Source organism: Lathamus discolor, chromosome 15, assembly GCF_037157495.1.
Source record: "Lathamus discolor isolate bLatDis1 chromosome 15, bLatDis1.hap1, whole genome shotgun sequence".
NCBI lineage: Eukaryota > Metazoa > Chordata > Aves > Psittaciformes > Psittacidae > Lathamus > Lathamus discolor.
In genome coordinates, this window is record NC_088898.1 from 11,633,649 (window position 1) to 11,653,269 (window position 19,621).

Below are 19,621 nucleotides of genomic sequence, written 5' to 3' on the forward strand. Positions count from 1 at the left end.
GGGGTCGGAACTAGATGATCTTAAGGTCCTTTCCAACCCTAACTATTCTATGAGTCTATGAATAGAAGGTGTTTTTCCTCAGCCTGGGGTCTTCATTAGCTCTTCTGGCTTCCTACAAATAACTGTGAAGTCCCAGTGGCAGGATCTGTTGCCATTTAATAGTCTGGGGTCTAACAGCAGCGTCCCGTGAGACACACGTGTCCTTGTGCAGCATGTCTGGAGTTTGAGCTTTTATTCTGCGCAGCCCCCATCATTTCCCGGGAGGCAATGCGTGCAGGGTGTGGATGGATGCGGCTCAGACGGCTACGGCCCCACCGTGGGGTATGGTGCTTGGGGGGGGGATAATTGTGGGTCGCCTCTGATGCGCTTCACGGAGGAGGCTGGGCGTGGGGAACATAGCGGAACCGCTGGTGCGGAGCCGCACACTCGACACAAGTAGTGCCGTGTGGCGGCGGGGTCCCCAGGAGGGGCTGCAGGCAGCGGGAGGGGGTGTGCGGGGGTGATGCCTTCCTTGGGGAGGGCGGTGCAAGGCGTGGGGCGTGGCGCACTGCCGTGGGGTGGGAGGGGCCGAGCCAAGCCCAGTGGGCTCACGCCGGGCGAGTGGCGCTTGTGCCGTGCCGTGCCGTGCCGTGCCGAGCCGAGCCGAGCCGAGCCGAGGGTAGCGCGTCCTGCAGGACCGGGGCCCAGCGGCGCCGAGCCCGCGGCAGGTGAGTCTGCGCTGGGGGGCCGAGGTGTGTCCCGCCGTGTTCGCGCTGGCTCGTTCTGCGCCCTCCGCTGGCCATCTCCGTAGCGGGCCGGCTGGACCCGGCAGGAGCCGGGCACCGCCCCCCTGAAGCTCCGAGCTCCCTAGCGTCCGAGCGCCCATGGACGCTCCGCTCCCTCTTCTCTAGGAGCAGGGTTGCCCCGGCTGGCCGGTACCCCCGGTACCGAGACCCTGCTGTTTGCAGGGTGCTTGAACTAGCTGACTGCGACAGGTCAAGCCCAGCTGGGCGACCCCCTCCTACCTTCCGGAGATGGAGACCGAGCTGGGTCTAGTCCCAGGAGCTCGCTTTGTGCTTTGTCCCGATGGGAGCAGCTGAGCAGACCAGTTCATGGGGCAGAGCTGCCCCCGGGAGTGATGGCGTGGAGGAGCCGCTCATGGAAGCAGCTCTTCGGCCTGGTTCTTAGTGGAGCTGTGGCTGGTTTCTCACCTGCTGGCCCCTCTGTTCAAGAAGGACAGGGAATTGCTTGAAGGAGTCCAGCGCAGAGCCACAAAGATGATTAAGGGAGTGGAACATCTCCCTTATGAGGAGAGGCTGAGGGAGCTGGGTCTCTTTAGCTTGCAAAAGAGGAGACTGAGGGGTGACCTCATCAATGTTTACAAATATGTAAAGGGTAGGTGTCAGGATGATGGAGCTAGGCTTTTTTCAGTGATATCCAGTGATAGGACAAGGGGCAATGGGTGTAAACTGGAACATAGGAAGTTCCACGTTAACATCAGGAAGAACTTCTTTACTGTAAGAGTGACAGAGCACTGGAACAGGTTGCCCAGGGGGGTTGTGGAGTCTCCTACACTGGAGATATTCAAGGCCCGCCTGGACAAGTTCCTGTGTGATGTACTGTAGGTTACCCTGCTCTTGCAGGGGGGTTGGACTAGATGATCTTTTTAGGTCCCTTCCAACCCTTGGGATTCTGTGATTCTGTGACCTCGGGACCCACTCAGTAGTCCACAGCCTGTAGCATTGTCCCTAGTCTTGATTCAGAGAAGGGCTCTGGGCTTTTTGGAGGGCTGCAAGAAAAATGTAGATCCCAAGGGTGGGGAAATAGAGGCTTGGCCAGGAGTTCCTTGGCAGCTGCTGTGTTACCTTTCCCCATGTTCAAGAAAGTAGTTTGCCTTTGATGCTGTTCTGATGCTGCTTGCACATTTTGTGCACATGGTGGCTCAGGTTGGTTTGCTGAAGGAAAGATGGTTTTTCAGCCCAATCTCTGCTTTGCAGGAAAGGTCTCTCTTTCCCTGCCATTTCTTGGTGCACCTGGCTTGAAGACATGGATCTGCCTTGGGAGGGGGTCCTGCCAAGGGAAGGAATGGCTCCAGGTGGATCAGGCAGGATTCATAGGATCATGGAATGGTTAGGTTTAGAAGGGACCTTAAGGCTCATCCAGTTCCACCCCTGCCATGGGCAGGGACCCCTTCCACTGGAGCAGCTTGCTCCAAGCCCCTGTGTCCAACCTGGCCTTGAACACTGCCAGGGATGGGGCAGCCGCAGCTTCTCTGGGCACCCTGTGCCAGCGCCTCAGCACCCTCACAGGGAAGAGCTTCTGCCTAAGAGCTCATCTCAGTCTCCCCTCTGTCTATATCTGCCTCCTCCATCTGTGGCCTCGTAGCTCCAGGTCTCCTTCAATTTCCCTGCCAAGTTCAGCATCTCTACTGCTGAAACAGCAGCTTCCAGGAGAAAGCACGCTCAAGCTGCCTTCAGCAGGATCTCAAATGTGTTATGTTTTTCTTTTTAAAAATCCCTGAACACTCAGGTAAGAGAGAAAACTCAATTGGAGCCTATGTAAAACCTGCTGCAAAGTGTAGGTAAAGCAGTGGGGTAAACAAATGGTGAAAAGCCAGTACTGTGTAGCGAAAAGATTGCTGTTACCATACAGGGTCAGTCACAGCATGGCACAAGCTTACAGGTGGCCAGCTGGAACTGAAGTGTTCAAAGCGGAACTACCTGCATGCGGATGGTTCTGAATCATCAGGCAAGAGTTGCAGTGCTCTATCCCTGAGCAAAAAAGAATATAAACCCAAGCTGGACCTGAGCAGTGAGGCTGAGGGGTGCACCATGCTGTGGAGCTGGGATGTCAGCTCACCATGGGATGTCAGCATGGGCAAGGCTGGGCAGCACTTAACGGCCCTCAGGCTTCTGCAGGGACCTTGGTGGAGAGTCCTTGCCTGGCCCGGGACTCCTCCACAGGGAGGAGTCAGGGCTGAGTCACTCGGGGTACCTGGCACATATTTCCTTGTCCTGTTCCCAGTCAATCTTGCTCTTTCAGGAGTGTAGCTACTCACACATAGTGGGAAGGTTGTGCGGGCTGAGATGCAGCTGTGTTTCTCTCTTGTGCTGGTCCACCAGACAAGGTCCCCCTTGCACAGTAAGTCCTCAGCAGCCCCCACTGCTGATGATTGCTGTAGACAGATGTGTTATTTTCTATATAAATTATTATTCCCGTGATCAATAGGTTTGGTGCTTTCTGGTGACATTTCAGAGGATCTCAAAGCAATCTAAGCTCATGGGCTGAAACTGAAGGTCGTGTCATTACTAAATCTCTTCTCTACACCAGTTAGCAAAGTTTTTGTGAGTGAGTTCCGCACCTTCAGGCTGCACCCAGGTGTACCTGCACCTGGAGAGTGGCACAGGATTTCTCTGGAGAGCATGGGGCATAAGTGGGCAAGCCCATTTATGGCAGAAGTTGTGATTTTTCTGCCATGTCCCTGCTTCTTTATATATTGAGAAAGCTGCTGCTTGTCTGCTTTGTGAGCACAGGAGTTGGATTTCTTCTGTTGGCAACTGAAATTCTGGCAGCTTCCTGTAGTCAGAGCTTAAAACATAAGGGCTTTTAAAGAAAACATTTCAGGGTTATTCCTACTGTTCACATTAAGTCTTGCATAATCTGCTTCCCTAAGGGCAGATTTTGCAATGAAAACTTTATGTAAAGCAGCACCCTGGCTTTACATAAAGCAAGGCCATGGGGTTTTGACTTGAAGCACAGTTTCTGAGGCAACTTTCAACTTTGAGCATTGGTGGCAAATGCTTTGGCTCCTATCCCGTATGATCTTCAACATGAGTGCTTAAGTCTAGAGGCATGCATCTCTAGCCACCAAACATGAAATATCCTGTTGCTGCTATTTAGCAAGTGGTTGGCTGGTGCTCTGCTCCTCTTGTGTCCTCAGTGACAGCTGTAATTAGGTAAATCATTGAATCATAGAAATACAGAATGGTCTGGGTTGGAAGGGAGCTTAAAGCTCATCCAGTTCCATCCCCTGCCACAGGCAGGGACACCTTCCACTACAGCAGCTTGCTCCAAGCCCCTGTGTCCAACCTGGCCTTGAGCACTGCCAGGGATGGGGCAGCCACAGCTTCTCTGGGCACCCTGTGCCAGCGCCTCAGCACCCTCACAGGGAAGAGCTTCTGCCTAAGAGCTCATCTCAGTCTCCCCTCTGGCAGGTTAAAGCCATTCCCCTGGTCCTGTCCCTACAGGCCCTTGTCCAAAGCCCCTCTCCAGGTTTCCTGCAGCCCCTTTAGGCACTGGAGCTGCTCTCAGGTCTCCCCTTCAGGAGCCTTCTCTTCTCTGGGCTGACCCAGCCCAGCTCACTCAGCCTGGCTCCAGAGCAGAGCTGCTCCAGCCCTCAGAGCATCTTCATGGCCTCCTCTGCATTCAGTCCAACAGCTCCATGTCCCTCTTGTGCTGTTGTCCCAGAGCTGGATCGGGAGTGCAGGGGGGGGTCTCTTCAGAGCGCAGTGGAGGGGAAGAATTCCCTCCCTCTACCTGCATGTACTGTGGGTCAGCTCCATTTTTTGCAATCTGATTGAAGCCACTGAAGTCACAGTGGTGTGGGAAAGGGCCTTGATGTCCTAGGAGAGGTAAGCTGTGTGAATTGCTTCTTCACTCCTATTCCTCAATTGCTCAGTTGCTGCCAGGGTTCCTCTCTGCTGCTCTCCCTCCTTGGTGTGGAAGTAGGCAGTGTGCAAATGCCATATCCAGACCTGCTGTGGGCATGATCCTGGCTGCTGGGGAGCCTGCTCACCCCATTGCTGCTTTTCCAGGCCTGGGTTAAGGGCTCTGCAGCTGCATTAGGGGATGTGAAGAGCCACTGCAGTGGGCAGTGCCAGCAGAGGTGCAGCCAGGGTGCATGTTCAGGCTCAGCAGATCTGATTCTTGCTCCCTGTGCAGCAGGCCATGCTGCTGAGCTGTGCACCTTCTGGCCAAAGTGTGTTCTGTGGCTAAAAACCTGTGTAGTTTCAAAAGCTTTACTGGGCGTATTCGTAGAAGGAAATAATCCGTTGAGAGCTCTTCAATACAGATCCCTCTATCAGCACCTTCTGTGCTGAGCTACAAGTGGGAGCCCAGAAGGCAAATAAGCAGAGACAGGTCTGAGCTCAAGGGTGAGGGGTGCCCTTGTCATCTCTCACAGCTCATACTTGACACCCCACCTTGACACTGGCTCCTGACATGGCCTTCTTCAACTCACTTAACTTGCCTTGCTTACATTTTAGCTTTAGTTTTTCCATTTGTCAGTGCTAGCCAAGTCTTCCTGCTTTGCAACAGTGGACTGGTAAGAGATAACAACTGTAGGGAGCTGGCATTGCCTTAGGGGCTCAGTCTACTGTGCTAGATTGATAAGAAAATGCCTATCTCAGGTGCAGATCTATTTTTCTCCTTGGCAGTTAGGGAACTGTTGAGTGTGATACCCTGGAGAGAGACTTTACTGCATTCAGTGTCCCCAGCATTGAAGAGCTTCTTAGAATCTGTGTTGTCATGCAAATACTGCTTGTTTACATGGCCTTACATGGAGAAATTGATTTAATGGGAGTGGTTGATTTCCCTAGCGGGGCTAACCTGATACTTGTAAGTCAGCTGAAGTTCAACTTTTCACAAGTCATAGGGTTTTTCATAAGCCAGTGGTGGATGGGATACAGCAGGCATGGCCAGAGGAAGGGTTGGAGTAGAGAGAGAGGAGAGCAGGGTGTTAAGGGGCAGTAGCCCTGGATGCTTGAAGGAAACTCAGCTTGAGGTGTGGAGTCAAGCCTTGCTCTGACATAGCAGGATTTGAGCTTTCATTCCTTCACTCCCCTGGGAAGGACTCACGTCTGGCAGGATGAATCCTGGAGGCTGTTGGAGCAGGGAACATATTCCCTTGCATCCGCACAGCCTAGCTGCAGGGGGTCAGGGCAAGGGCCATATGAAGAGCAGGGACATGGTGCCCAGAAGTGCTCTGGGGATGTGGAACTTGTGAGAATGCATTCGCCTGCTATGTCGAGGTGGTTTCCTCCATCTCAAACCATGACCTTTAAAATTATCTCTTACCTACTTTTCTTATGCAGCCTCTGGCAGGTAGATTACTGCGGTTTTAGTCCCTGTGTGCAGATGGGATGGAGGAGTCCAGTTCCCATGGACTGCTCCTTTGCTGGTGTTCCACCATCAGCAGCTGGTTCTTGAAGTGCCTTTTTTTTTGGAGCAGAAATCTGTTGAAGGGAGGGGGGCAAAAGTCAGTGCATATACCTGTGTTTGCAGTTCAAAATCCTCTGCCACATTTGGGATGTGGAGCCTCAGTCACATTTCTTACAACACAAAGTCTTGAAGCCACTATGTTTTCCTTGCTTGCCTGTTGGTGCAGCAGGGTAGCAGAGGTGCACAGCAGGCCATCAGACTAGCACTGGCTGTCACATCGGCTCCTAGGAAGATTTGTGTGGCAGAGGCTGAGAAGAGGCCTGTCTGAAATGAACCTGCTTCAGTGCTGATGAATCTTAAGAGGATTCATCACTTCCTGACTTTGTGCAGTGTGGGAGGGGGTGGTTTGTTTCTGTGCACAAGCTGCAGAACACAATGAAAGCAGGTCTGAAAATGGATTTTTCCAGTGTTGAAAAAGCTTCAAAGCACAGCAGTCCCTGCCAGACCTGCTGAAATAATTTTGCTCTAGCTTTTTGCAGGAAGAGGGCTAAGAAGCCCCTTATCCATAAAAGGTTGAGAAAATCTGCTACAGATCTTTTGTGTTTTATTAATTTGTTTTAAGCTGCCTGGAAAGATCAGTCCTTCGGCTGCTGAAGACCATAGCTCCAGCTCTGGGGGCAGCCAGCTGAAGGCAATGGGACTACTGTGATTAATTTTCCACTGCTGGGAAAAGAGATGTCTGAGATGCTCTAACTGGATTTCAGCTTTATCTGTTGGGTATTTACTGCAGTTTTTCTTTTGGCTGGAGAGTGGATAGTGTGCTAGGAGAAATACGTGCTGGGGGTTTCTTAAGCTCACAAGGGGCAGAATTTCTCCCAGGATGACCTCTGCGAACCGGCAAGGTTTCACACCAGTTTTGCCACTGTGTCTGTGTCCTCTGTTGGGTTCAGGTCTGCTTCCAAGGTGCCTTTTGCTTGGGGACCCACCACAACCTCATCCATGTTGCACTGCGCTGCCCAGCACTGGGGTGGCTTGGTCTGAGGTGGTACATCTGCAAAGGGGCTGGAGTAAATGTAGTGGTTTGAAGGCTCAGGCTTTTCCTCCTCTTTTTTCCCAGCATACTCCCAGCATACTGGGAATTGAGGCACAGAGGTGTTATGGGGAATGCAGTATTACTTTGTGAATTATTTGGATAGTGCCCCAGAGGCTTCTGTAAATGATGGAGGCAGAGAAACATGGCCAGAGGGCAGTCTGGGACATGTGAAGTCTGCTGAGTGACTGCCTCTTCACTCAGGAGGCAGCCAAGCTGGAAGGGCTGGAGAATATGGATATTCAGCATGCCTCAGCCCAGGGGAAGCCTTGCCCTTCTTCTTATGATGGATGAAGAGTTAAAGTTACACTGAGGCCATCCCCTCAAGGACGCACTTGCATCTTGCTCTGAGGCAGGGTTAGGAAGCATGAGTCAAATTCACTGCTGAATTATGCAGGCTTCAAAGTTGAGACAGCTGGAGGCTGCCTGCTCATGCCCCTGCTGTGAGGAGGAGGCTGGGGGCTGCGTTTTCTCCGTCCTCTCAGCAGCACTTTGGCTTATCTTTTTCCTTGCACTGTGACCTCCAAACATGGAGAGGAGAAAAGCGGTCTCTTTAGGAAGGGAAGAGGATGAATGATTTCTGCTTAATGGAAGGATAATGCTTTGGTTTTGCCATAGGTCTCACAGAGCTGAGAAAACGAAGCAGAGCTCAAGCATTGCTGTATGGGAAGGGAATCATGGCAAGGATGGGAAACTGCGATGGTGAAGTAAGGGAGGGATGCACAGCAAGGCTGTTTAATATACCTTTTCTGTGACCAGATCCAGTGGGTTGTTCATTGGTGTGAGCCTGAGTTAAAAAAGCATTGCCACTGTTCTCTAGCTTTCCCTGCATGCTGATGCTTGCTGCATATGACTGATGTGCCTACTGAGACTGTGTGCAGCAAGTACAGGCTGTGCTGCCTCAGCTGGGGAATCATCCTTTGCCATAATGGGGATGGCCCTTCAATTAAAGACCATAGAATCAACTAGGCTGGAAAAGCCCTTTAAGCTCATCCAGTCCAACCCTTACCACAGCACTGCCGAAGCCACCACTAACCCATGGCACTGAGGCCTCATCTCCATGGTGTGTGAACCTTTGCAGGGATGATGCCTGCAGCCCTGCCCTGGGCAGCCTGTTCCAATGCCTGAGCACCCTCTGGGGAAGAAATTGTTCCTAATCTCCAGTCTAAACCTCCCCTGGCGCAGCTTGAGGCCGTTTCCTCTTGTCCTATTGCTTGCTCCTTGGGAGCAGAGCCCAGCCTCTTCCTGGCTCCATCCTCCTGTTCAGGCAGTTGTAGGGAGCAATAGTGTTTGCCTTGGTTTAGTCCCCATGTTGCTTCCCTCAGGTGTTTGTCAGCTGCTGTTCCTCTCCACTCAAATGGCTGCTGTCAGAGAAAGAGTAAACTAAGGTCTGGAGCCTTGGGGGTATTTGGGGCCTAGGGTCGCCTCTCACCAGGTTTAGTTCTCTGAAAGTGGGGTGCCTGGTCTGAGTGGGTCTCTCTGCTGGTTTTAACAGTTGCTGGAGAAAGACCAATGCTTCCGAAAGAAGACGGATGCCACCTCCTGGGGTACCCTTCTGTGGTGTTATTCTCACTGCTCACAGATGGGGTGCATTCCACCTTGTCCCATTTGCAAACTCTGTGTGGGTTAAGACCTGGTCCCTGTCCTGAAGGACTGAGAAAAGCCAAGAAGAGGAAGGAGGAAAAAAAGTGATGCCAAGGAGACGCTGCCTGAGGCTGCAGCCCAAGTGTCCTGAGTCTGCTCCTTACTTATTGGGCTGTGCCACTTTTGCAGGATTTTTCCGTGCCATACATGAATAGTCTCGTGGAGCAGCATGGTCACACTGGTGACTCTGATGTCTGCCCACCTACAGATTTCAAAGACCTCAAAATGTTTAATTCAGTTTATATCATGATTAGTGTTTTTCTAGGAGCAGCGTCAGCAGAGTGGGGTTTTGTGGTCTTTACAGGTTATCCCTGTCCATAACAGCAGCCAGGACCACAGTGTTAGGGGATTCTACAAAGACCCTCTAGGCTATTTTTTCCATGATTCCTGGGAGTCTGTAGATACAGTGATCAACAGGAGGTGGGGCCCCATTAGCTGTTGTCTTCACCCAGCTCATCTCCTTGTCTCTGAGGGATGGCGATATGGCTGGAACATGGATCTCAGGTCCACTGGGTCCTCTCTGAAATGGAGAGGCTCATTCACAGTGGGGTGGTTTGCCTGCAGTGCATGGCAGATAGCCCGAGCCTTTATTCAACTTTAGGACTCTGACCATCTGCACCAAGAACAATCCCTGAGCTAAAAATAATCTCAGCTTCTGGGAACAATACAGAGTAGTTGAGATTTGAGATGTATTTTGTGGGTTTTGGTTAGAAACCCCAAAGACAAAGGTCATGGCCTTTACCTGCTGTGGAGCATGTTTGGGTTTGCAAAGAGGCCGCCCCTGGATGGACTGTTTGACAGTGCAGCTCCCACCTAACCTCCTTGATCCCTCCCTCCATAGCCCCTAGCCCTTGTCTGTGGGCTGTAACAAGAAGCAAGTTACAGTAATTGCTATTAGATGATGCCTCAGACATTTCAGCAATAAGGTCACAGTATCTTTTCTCATCCTGATGCATTTCTCTTGATGGAGAGGGTGAGCTGGAGATGTTCGAGCCAGCTGAAATGCTTGACAGTTCGCACACACTGAGCTTCCTTTTAAACACCCGCGTGCCTTGCTCTGCTTTTTCATTTGTATAGAGTCAATTAAATAGCTGGGGGAAATGAGGTTTAGATATGCTGATGAAATAAGTGCCATATGACATCAATGTAGGGGTCTTGTAGCATGAGTCTTCAAAATTAAAAAAAAAAAAAATCACAGAAATGCCTGAAGAGTGTGGCAAAGGGAGCAGGGACAGACAGTCAATGTGTGGGACAGTCAATGTGTGCAGTCAGGCTTGTGACTGCTGAGTTCTTATGACTATTTTTTTTCTGCTCTCTTCTGCACCTTTTCATCTCAAATGAATCCATGTACCTTGTCCATCATCTGTTTTGCAGGGTGAGCCAGCGTGAAGCCTCTGCTGACTGCCCTGGAGGGTGTTTTCACTTGTTCTTGTTTCTCTTCCTTCGAAACACCCTCTAATTTCCCACCAGGCTGGCAGTGCTGTGGCACATTCTGCGCATGGGGAGTGTTACAGGGGAGGACACTGCACAGATCTTCGTAGATGGTTTGGTTAAACTTGCGCCAAACTCAAGATAAGAGCAGCAAGGTTGTTCTTGGAAAACTCAGGTGCCTGACTATCCTTAACCTGCTAGAGGCCAAAGTGCATCTTAGCCATGTAAATGTCTTTATGCATCCTTGCCTGATGAGTCTTAAACAGTTTTATGAAAGCCATTTCATGTGAGACTCAGTTCTCTGGATGTGGGCACACAGGAGCTGAAGGTCAGGGCTCCTTGGAGGAGGGGCCACCTGTGTCTGTTCCCTTGTAGACTTGTTTTGTGTGGTGGAGGTAAGTAATTTCCTGAAGGAGCAAGCCTCTCTCCACTTACCTTCAAAAACGTTCATTGGAAAAGCCAAAGTTACAGGCAGTTAATCTCTTCCTTGAAAACCTTAGGGTAATACTGATTTTTAGTGCCAGAAGATCTTAAAAGCTTGTTTCCTCCTTGTAGGTAGGATAAGCCATAGATCTTCACCTGGAAACTTTATGCTTTTTGGTTAGATCAAAACTGTGTCCTGATGAGGTCTTCCAACACTTAGGTCCTCCCTGAGTATAACGTGTGGAGCCTTTTAACTAAGTCCAAAGAAGGACAACAAAGCTGGTGAAGGGTGTAGAGAACAAGTCCCATGAGGAGTGTCTGAGGGAACTGGGGTGTTTACTCTGGACAAGGGAAGGCTCAGGGAGGACCTTATTTCTCTCTATAACTACCTGAAAGGAGGATGGAGCCAGGAGGGAGCTGGTCTCTTCTCCCAAGGAATAAGCATTAGGACAAGAAGAAACAGCCGCAAGCTGCACCATGGGGGATTTAAACTCAATATTAAGAGCAATGTCTTCAGATAAAGGGGGTTGTCAAGCATTGGAATGGGTTGCCCAGGGAGGTGGTTGAATCGCCATCCCGGGAGTTATTTAAAAGGCATGTAGATGTGACACTGAGGGCTGTGGTTTAGTCGTGGACCTGTCAGTGTTAAGTTTACAGTTGGACTCAGTGATCTTGAAGGTCTATTCCAACCTGTATGATTCCATGCTTCTATTTCAGATTTCAGAGGGTATTTATGTCACGTGGTGACCAGTTAATTATAGTAAAGACCTATACTTACCTGTGCCAAGAGCCTCCTGTCCTTAGATCATATGAGTTCCCATTTGCTGGGTCTAATAATGCCGTTATCCCTAGTACTTGTCATTTTCCCCTCAGCAAAAGGATACTTCAGATCCCAGCTCTCTTATAATTTTCCCTTGTGTTTAAATCTCATGGGGAAGCAGATTTCCCAGACTTTGGATTTTTCCTAAGGATTCTTTCTTACCTGGAGAGGGATAGGTTTGAAATCTGAGCAGCTAAATCAAAGCTGGGATTGCAGTCCAGGGTATGATTCCAGCCCTATGAGCATGATGCCATCCTCAGAGGGCAGGATTTCATGTAAGTCTGTGGCTCACAGATGTCCTTGTTGATGGCAGCAAAATAAGCACTTGGATTTGCAAAGTGAAAATGATTTATCCTGTCAGTAACTTACCCTGAGCTTTTAAAGTTTACTTTCCAGACTGTATTTATTTATTTCATTTAATGAGAATGTGTTTGTGCTCAAATGAAATGCAAGTGCCCCTTTATCCCTGCTGTGTAATTTACTTAAATTTGCTTTCCTTTGCAGAGAGGAATTTGCCTTCCTGATTCATTTTGTTGTTTTTTTTTTGTTTTTTTTTTTTTTTTCCCCAACAAAAAATTGTCCTTTTGACTGGAGAGGTCACATATTTTTTAGTTAGCTTGAGGGAAACAGCCAAGCTTAGACTAGATGTTCTCACATAAGTGAGGATGTCTACGAAAAGCTAACTGCTAACTTGGCATCCAGGGAAAGGGAGCTGATCTCTGTTGATGCTGGGAGCTGTTGGCTGCAGGGCTGTTCCTCACATCCTTGCACTAGTGAATGTCACTGTTTTACTTATGGGAAACCACCCTCTTGCTGGACAGTAGGAGTTGTGGTTTAGCCTCCTCCCCAGGCTGGGAGTATTTAGTAAATTCTTTTTCTGTGGGTCAAGAACTCAAATATTCTTAGGGTTCAGCAGCGTAGTATTGGTCAGCAAATCCACTTTGGTTTTGCTTGACTTACTACATTGTTCTTAAACGACAAGAAGGTTTGTTGATGTCTGTTATAAAAAGCCAGAACGGAAGAAAGTGCATTTCTAGTGACAGTGGTAAAGGCTGAGTAACTCTACTGAGGTGTTTTGTTCATCTGGGTTAGATAGATGATCTCATCTAATGTTACCACTGTTTGCTGGAGGAGCTGAGGAGCACTCATCTCTCCATCTGGGTGAGCCAAGCGCAGGGAGAGCAGGATGGAGAGGGCTGTAGGAATGTTTCCCAGGCACCTCATGGTCACCTGTGCTGCAAGAGAAGACCACTCAACTCCTGTGGTTTAAAACGTGAGGACTGAAGTGATTTACTGATTTATTGATAAGATGTAATCAACTGGCCATCAGTGAAGCATTAGGATCATTATCAGCAACTCATAAGCTAAACCCCAGTGCTAGACGCTTAAAAAATGTTGATGAGCATCTACAGATTTCTAAACATCCTTCTGTATATGATCCCCTCAAGGCCAAATTGTGCACAAGTGTGCAGGCATGCTTACATAAACAGTCAGAGCACACCCCGCTGCCTACCAGGAGGGTGGGTTCCCATGTTTTAGACCCCAGTGCTGGCACCGTGCTGTCCTGGCAAAGATATTCTGTTTACAGTGATCTCTGATCACAGAAGGTTCTTGTGTGTCCTGTTACTAACCACTAGATAAGCTGTTACATGCTGCTCCTGAGGAGAAAGCTCCAGTCATCAGACACTGGGCTTCCTGGTCCAGGGAGGTCTCTGAGCCCAGTCCAACTTCCAAATTACTGGCAGAGGAGGCTGGTGAGAATCTTTTTGCTTTCCTGATGATGGGAAGAAAAGTCCTGGAAAGAGTGTCCAGGAAGGCAGATTGGCTGTCCAGTGGGTGAGGGGAGGAAGAGTCTATTCTTCCTTTTTTTTTTCTTCAGGACAATTGGCTGTCTAGAGGAGGGGTTTGAAGCCTGGGCTTTGTATCCTCACAGCAGGGCCTGGGCAGTTGCTCGGGGCTGTCTGAGGTTACTGGTCTGTTGGGAGGTGGTTTACTTGAGAGCAGTGGGTGCTGCACTGCTGAAGAGACAGAACAACCCCCCCAGTGCCTGCCTGCTCCTGTCAGGCACTTCCCTGACTGTAGCCAGCCGTGTGTGATGAGGCTTGAGCCACACTTTTGGCTGTGATTGCCCTCTCAGGGTACATGCCCAGGCTTGTTGAGGGTCTCCATCAGCCCTGGCAGTGCTGGAGCCTTGCTGAGCCCGTGGTGGAGCAGTGCACCCTGCTGGGGAGCCAGACCAGGGGAGGAAATTCCCTGCAGCAGGTACCTCTGGTGTTTGCAATGAGGAAAGACCAGAAGAAGAAGGTGTCCCAGGGCTGCTTTTCAAAGCGACTGCTAATGTAATGTTTTCAGTCTGTCAAGGAGTGTGTTCCCTACAGTGACAGCTCGCAGCATCCAGTCATTTCCAGGCTGCCTGTGAGCTGCTTCCTTGGTGCTTCTTGCCACCCTGGGGAGCTGGGAGGTACATGTTGGCTGCTGTGTACAGACGCAGCAGCCGAAAGCTTGAGAACATGAGCAGATTCCCCAGAGGGTGGTGAAAGCCAGTGGCTCTGTTTCCCCTCTCCCTTAAGGCAAGGCAGCCTCAAAGGGATGAGCATCTTCCTGTGACTCAGCCTGTGTCCTCCCCACTGGATCTGGGAGCACTGGAGATATGGGCAGCTGCCCCAGTGCTTTGCCTGCTCAGATAAAACCAGGGCTTTGGGTGCTCTAAACCTTGTTGGTGACACGAGAATGTGCCCTGCCTGCTGCCCAGGGCTGCGGGCTGTCCCCCCAAGACCGCCCTTCCTGCTCCCTGCCCTCCACAGCCCCTAGGAAGCCTTCAAATAAATCTCAGCATTTTGAAAGGCCATTTTTTCCCCAAGCCTATGTGTCAGCACTAATCTGGGGACAAACAGCCACATTTATAAGCAAAAAATAAAGACTCTGCTCCCACTCAGCAGCAGAATGTGAGGGGCCATTCCTGGCATGCTGAGGATGCTGCAGGGCTTCTTTTACTGGACAAAGAAGGCAATTGAGGAGCTAGGTCTTGGAGGGAAGAGATGGTACATGGGAAAAGCACCAAACAGAGAGGCCTCTGAAAAGGAAACCATTCCCTGTGGAAGAGGCAGCCTCAGGCAGCCCAAGGGAACCTGTGGATCACCCTGCAGGTAAGAGGGGCTCCAGGGTGGCTGGGGTCAAGTCTGCTGCTCTGGTGGGAATGGCTTCTTTTTCCTTTGTGACTGAAGGTTGCTAAAGTGGAGGGAGAGGCTTTCAGAGCCTGCTGGGTAAATGTGTCTCTGGTAGCTAAAGCAGCAGTTGGGGATGCTCACCACAGCTTTGCCAGTGAGTGGCCACCACTCCGGAGTGAGGCTGTGGATCACTGTGTTACTGTTTTCGCCATCCACCCAACAGGAGAGGGCCAACCTGTGTCTCAGGTTTGGGTGCAGGAATGGGTAAATGCTGAGAGTGCATCCTCATTGGTGGCTTGGGGTCAGAAGGATCACTTAGACCCTGTCAGCATTATGTCCTGGCCAGTTGTGCAGGATGTGTCTTGCCAACTGAGCATGAAGCACCACTTGCTTGGCCTAGTGCTGCAGCACTTCCTGCGTCTGCCCTGCTCATGACCCTGCATGCTGAGCATGGCATTGGGTAATAAAAGCCCTTTGCTGCACCCTGCCACCAGCTCGTGCACACAGTGCCTTGCCCTGCTGCATCCATCCCACAAGGTCTGCTAGAGCTGGGCCGTTTTGTACACCAGAGAGAGAGATCCTTGCAGAATCTGGATGAATCATCCTTTTTGGAATGTAATGCTTTTGGTGCAGCGCTGAGTGTAATTGGTGAGTACTGTCTCCTGCTTCTACATGAGCCTCTCCCCTGGTGCCAGTACGTGGTGCCTGGGTGCAGGCTGGATGGGAAGGGGCTGGTTACTGCCTTGTTTCAGTGGTGCTGGCTGTAAGGAGCAGTTACCATCCCAAGGCAAAAACCTCCAGGCAGGCCCTGCAGCCGTGTCCTGTCATGGGATGTTCCTTAGTTGCCTGTCCTCAAGTCATAGCAGGGGTAAAACTGTGGCCCTGTAATCTCTTTCATGTGCCCTTTTTGATCTGAGTGATCTCCACCGATCATGGCCACAGGTTCCCCTGTTCATGAGCATTTCCAAGGCTTTGGTCCAGCAGGTGTTTGCCAGGTGGACAGGTAGGAGCCCATGTATCATGTTGATTTTGCTCGAACTGGATTCCTGCAGTCTGTGTGTGACTGTCTTGTGGTGGCAATCTTGGGTCTGGCTGCTTTGAGAAGTTTGTGCTGTTGTTCCCCTTCATTGCGTTTCCCTGAATCTCAGCCTGGAGCTTGCCTGCTGTTTGTGTCAGGGACCCTTGCCCTGCTTGGTGCCAGCTGTCTGCCTGCCCCATGTCCCAGCCCTTGGCTCTTCCTAAATTCCTGCCCTGCTTAGCCCTGCCACCACATCTGTCTGTTCCTGTTTGGCAGCTCTCTGGATTTTGGTGGGACTGTGGGGGGATGACATGGCTGGTGCAAACGTTTTGTGCATGTCTCAATGGAAATTAATGTTATTGATATTGACATCAATGTCATTAATATTATTAGTGCAAATTAATAACTAAAAAAACCCAACCCCTGACGTGTTGCCCAGAACTTTCGGAGATCTATGTCCAAGGTACATAAGGCCAGGTTGGACACAAGGGCTTGGAGCAACCTGCTCTAGTGGAAGGTGTCCCTGCCTGTAGCAGGGGGTTGGAACTGGATGAGCTTTAAGGCCCCTTCCAACCCAAACTGTTGGGTTATGATTCTAGGAAATTTTGCCTTTCCCTATAGAAGCAAAGTTAGCTATGAAATAATCCACAGGATGCTGATAGAGCTTCTTGTTTAGTGCAAGACCTAGGGCAGAAGCTTAGGGAGAGTGGAGCTTACGTTTGCTTCAGCTGGAAGCACTGAATAACTGCTCTTTGAGTGTTGTCTCATCTGGTCACAGTGTGGTAAAGCAGCTTGCCAGAGCCCGAGGAATTGGCACATGCTGCCAGTGGAAGTTGCTCAGACAGCTTTGTAGCATACCAGTGGTTGGTTACAGTTATAAGGAAGTGGCACCTTATTCACCTCCCTCAGGGTGTCAGAAGCCCATGTTCCATTGGATTTGCCTCCCCTGCATTTTGGAAGTAATTAGAGGCAAGTGATGTGAGAGAAGGAGAAGAATGGCATATGGCTTTGGAGGAGTGTGAGTCTAGTGCTATAAAAGGCAGGAAGGGAAACAGCTTGGGGGGACTGGAGAGGGAACTGTGAGAAACAGAGGAGTGTAAGAGGAAGACACTTCAGCAGAGGCACTTGGAGTCAAATTCAGGACACAGACAGCAGGAGGGTTGCTGGGGCACTTCCTTGTTCTGTGATTCTTTAGGACTTATAATGAAATGTAGGCATCTGCCAAAGTGAAGACCTTTTTAGGACAGTTTCCTGCTACCACATTCAAGTCATGACCCTGTGTTTGCAATAATAGCTAAGTCCTGTCTCAGCTCTGGGGGAACAGATTTGGCATTTGTATGTGGCATATGACCTATACTGAAAGGCCAGTTTAGACACAGTGGCTTTTAACCCAACATAAGCTGGCTGAACAAGACCAAGACCCCTAGACTTTTTCTGGGCTGCATTGTCATGTCTGGAAGGTGATGCATCTGACCTGCTGTAAACCTTTAGAAGGTATAAGAAAGTATATGCTGATTTAACATCTTTAAGTCCTAATCTAAAGAAATCTGAATGCAACCTGCATAAGGCAGGCCTAACTCCAGTGGGTTCTGGTGCAATATGTGCTTCAGGGTGCATCATCTCAGTGCCTCATCTTCTTTCCCTCATTTCCTCAGGCTTCATTGAGTCCTGGTCTCTAGTGTAGGTATTTGTTTGATGTCCAAATACCACTGACGGCTTACTGTGAAACACACTGTGTTTTAGCTGCTGCCCCCATGATGTGTGAAGCGGGGCTGATCACACCGGAGCCCTCTGGCCCCATGCAGTGCTATGGGGAGTCGTCTGACACCTACTACCATGTGGACCGCTGGCAGAGGCTACGCACGGCTGTCAGGAAGCTGGAGTTCTGGGAAAACTTCAACGCCGAGCTGATAGGCAGTGGCTTCTTCTCCAAGGTCTACAAGGTAAACTGACATGCAGGCAGCCCATGACCTTGTGCAAGAGCAGCTGCTGAGGCTGTGTAGATAGTGCCTTACCTGAAGAATCTGTTCCCAAATTTATTTCCTAGTCTTCATCCATCCCATCATTGTCTAGCAGGTTGGATGTGGTAAGGGAGGAAAGGACAACCCCTCTGCACACTGTGCACACTGTCTTCGATGCACATCTCCCTTTTCATAGTGGAAAAGGAATAGGATCACCTGATCAGTGTTCACTGATACTGTCGTCTTGTCATACAACAATCTTGTCAGGGAGCTAACCTGGGTGCTGGATGAGATTAGGGGATATTTATGCTCTGTGTTTTGTTCCCAAAACTGTAGCAAAATATATAGAGAAAGAAAACATAAAATTAAGCTGTGTGTGTCTCTCAGAAGACCTGCCACCCACACGCTGTGGAGACACCAGCACTGTCACCCATCCCCAGCTGCTGCCCTGTGATATGGTGATGCTGGGGAAGAGCAGGGGGCCTGGGGCAGGGTCAAGCTGGGACAGGCTGCTGGTCAATCTGCTTCTGCCTCTGATGCCTTAGTGTCAGGAGACTCATGGCTCCCTGCAAGCCCATGCAGGCTGGTGTGTCACCAAAACAAAACTGCTTTTCTCACTGGGGCAGTCAAGTTCCTCGCTGCACCAAGGTCTATTTGTGTGGGAGTTTGTTTAACCCTCTCTGAGCAAGCACAGGATCCAGGGTGCTGCTAGCTTTGCTCCTCAGCCTGGGAGTGCCACTGCTTCATCAGAGGGAGTGGATGGGAATTGGGTCTCTTTTCCCTGTAGTCCTCAGCTTTATGAACAGCAAAGTGAAAGGAGATGTGTCACATTAGGAAATAAGACTCAGCCTTCATCTCTGAAAGAAGATGTCATGTTGCTTTGCCAGGTCCGGGGACAGTTCATTAAAGCTGTTCAAGGGAAATCTCTAGCCAAAGGTGTGTGGCAGCTCTTTGCACACTAGAGCAATACATGATAAATACCTCTTCCCACTACAGCCTCCTTCTAGCATTTTCTTTCCCCACCTACACAGCATGCTGTTGCTGTCACTTTCTGTCTCTATCTAGCAGATTTTCATAGTAACAGCTGCTGTTTCCTCTGTGCGTGACATTTTCCTTCTGCCCTGGCAGGGAATGAAATTCCAGCAGTAGGCAGGCTGGAGACATGGATCTTGAATGAAAATGAGATAACTTCTTGAATCAGAAGCAGAAAAAGAAATGTAAAAAAAAAAAAAAAAAGTTTGAATGAAATGCTGTGGGTCAAATAGTCAAAAGACAGTGGAGGAAGATTTGGGACGAGGACAGTCCTTTGTGGAGACTTGACATTTGTCTGGGTATTCAAGTATGACTGTAATCAAGTCCTCTTGTGGTAGGACTTGTGGTCCTCTTGGGTCAGCCACTCCCCTCTGGACTCATAGCTCTGAACACCAGAACTTCTCCTGCAAAGCATCACTGGCCATGGTCCTTTGAAGCTCTATGCCAACAGATGTTGTCTTCCAAAGTGCCCTCTCAGGAAGAACATAGATTCCCTGCAGTGCTGGCGCTGCCTGTGCTGGCTGCCTATTGCTTTTGCTGTCCTTTTTCCTTTGGGTAAGCCCATTTTCAGGAGTTATATGTGGTTTGGCTGGGGAAGGAGAACTTGGTTCTACTTGGTGACTCAGACTCAAGAGGTCTTGGCACAGCCTTCTGCTCTGTGGGTTATGTATTGCATGACCTAGGCACAAGGTACTTTCCCTTTTTCTCTGCCTTAGTTTTCAGACGTGCAATAAGGAACTGTTTATATATGAATATATGTGGTCTTGGAAGAGGCCTTCTGAGCCCATTACCTTTGCCTATTTCTCCCACTACTGGTTTTGGGGTTTAGGTCTACCCTTGCTTTTCAGTCATTTCTTTTCCACGCCAGGCTGGACTTTACGTTGCCCTGTGGACAGG

The 19,621-nt window shown here is 49.9% G+C and overlaps 1 protein-coding gene across 3 annotated transcripts in view; it reads left to right on the forward strand.

Moving 5' to 3' along the window:
• The first annotated feature begins 274 nt into the window (after nucleotides 1–274).
• Nucleotides 275–19,621, forward strand: part of LOC136022332 (dual specificity testis-specific protein kinase 2-like) — a 39,578-nt gene continuing 20,231 nt past the window's right edge. The window contains exons 1-2 of one of the 3 annotated variants that reach the window (XM_065695474.1): nucleotides 275–321; nucleotides 17,475–17,674. In XM_065695474.1, the coding sequence (XP_065551546.1) occupies nucleotides 285–321; nucleotides 17,475–17,674 (237 nt within the window). In that variant the 5' untranslated portion in view covers nucleotides 275–284. Of the gene's footprint in view, nucleotides 322–562; nucleotides 708–15,006; nucleotides 15,362–17,474; nucleotides 17,675–19,621 lie in introns of those variants that run through there. The other 2 variants (XM_065695475.1, XM_065695476.1) reach the window with 2 other exon arrangements.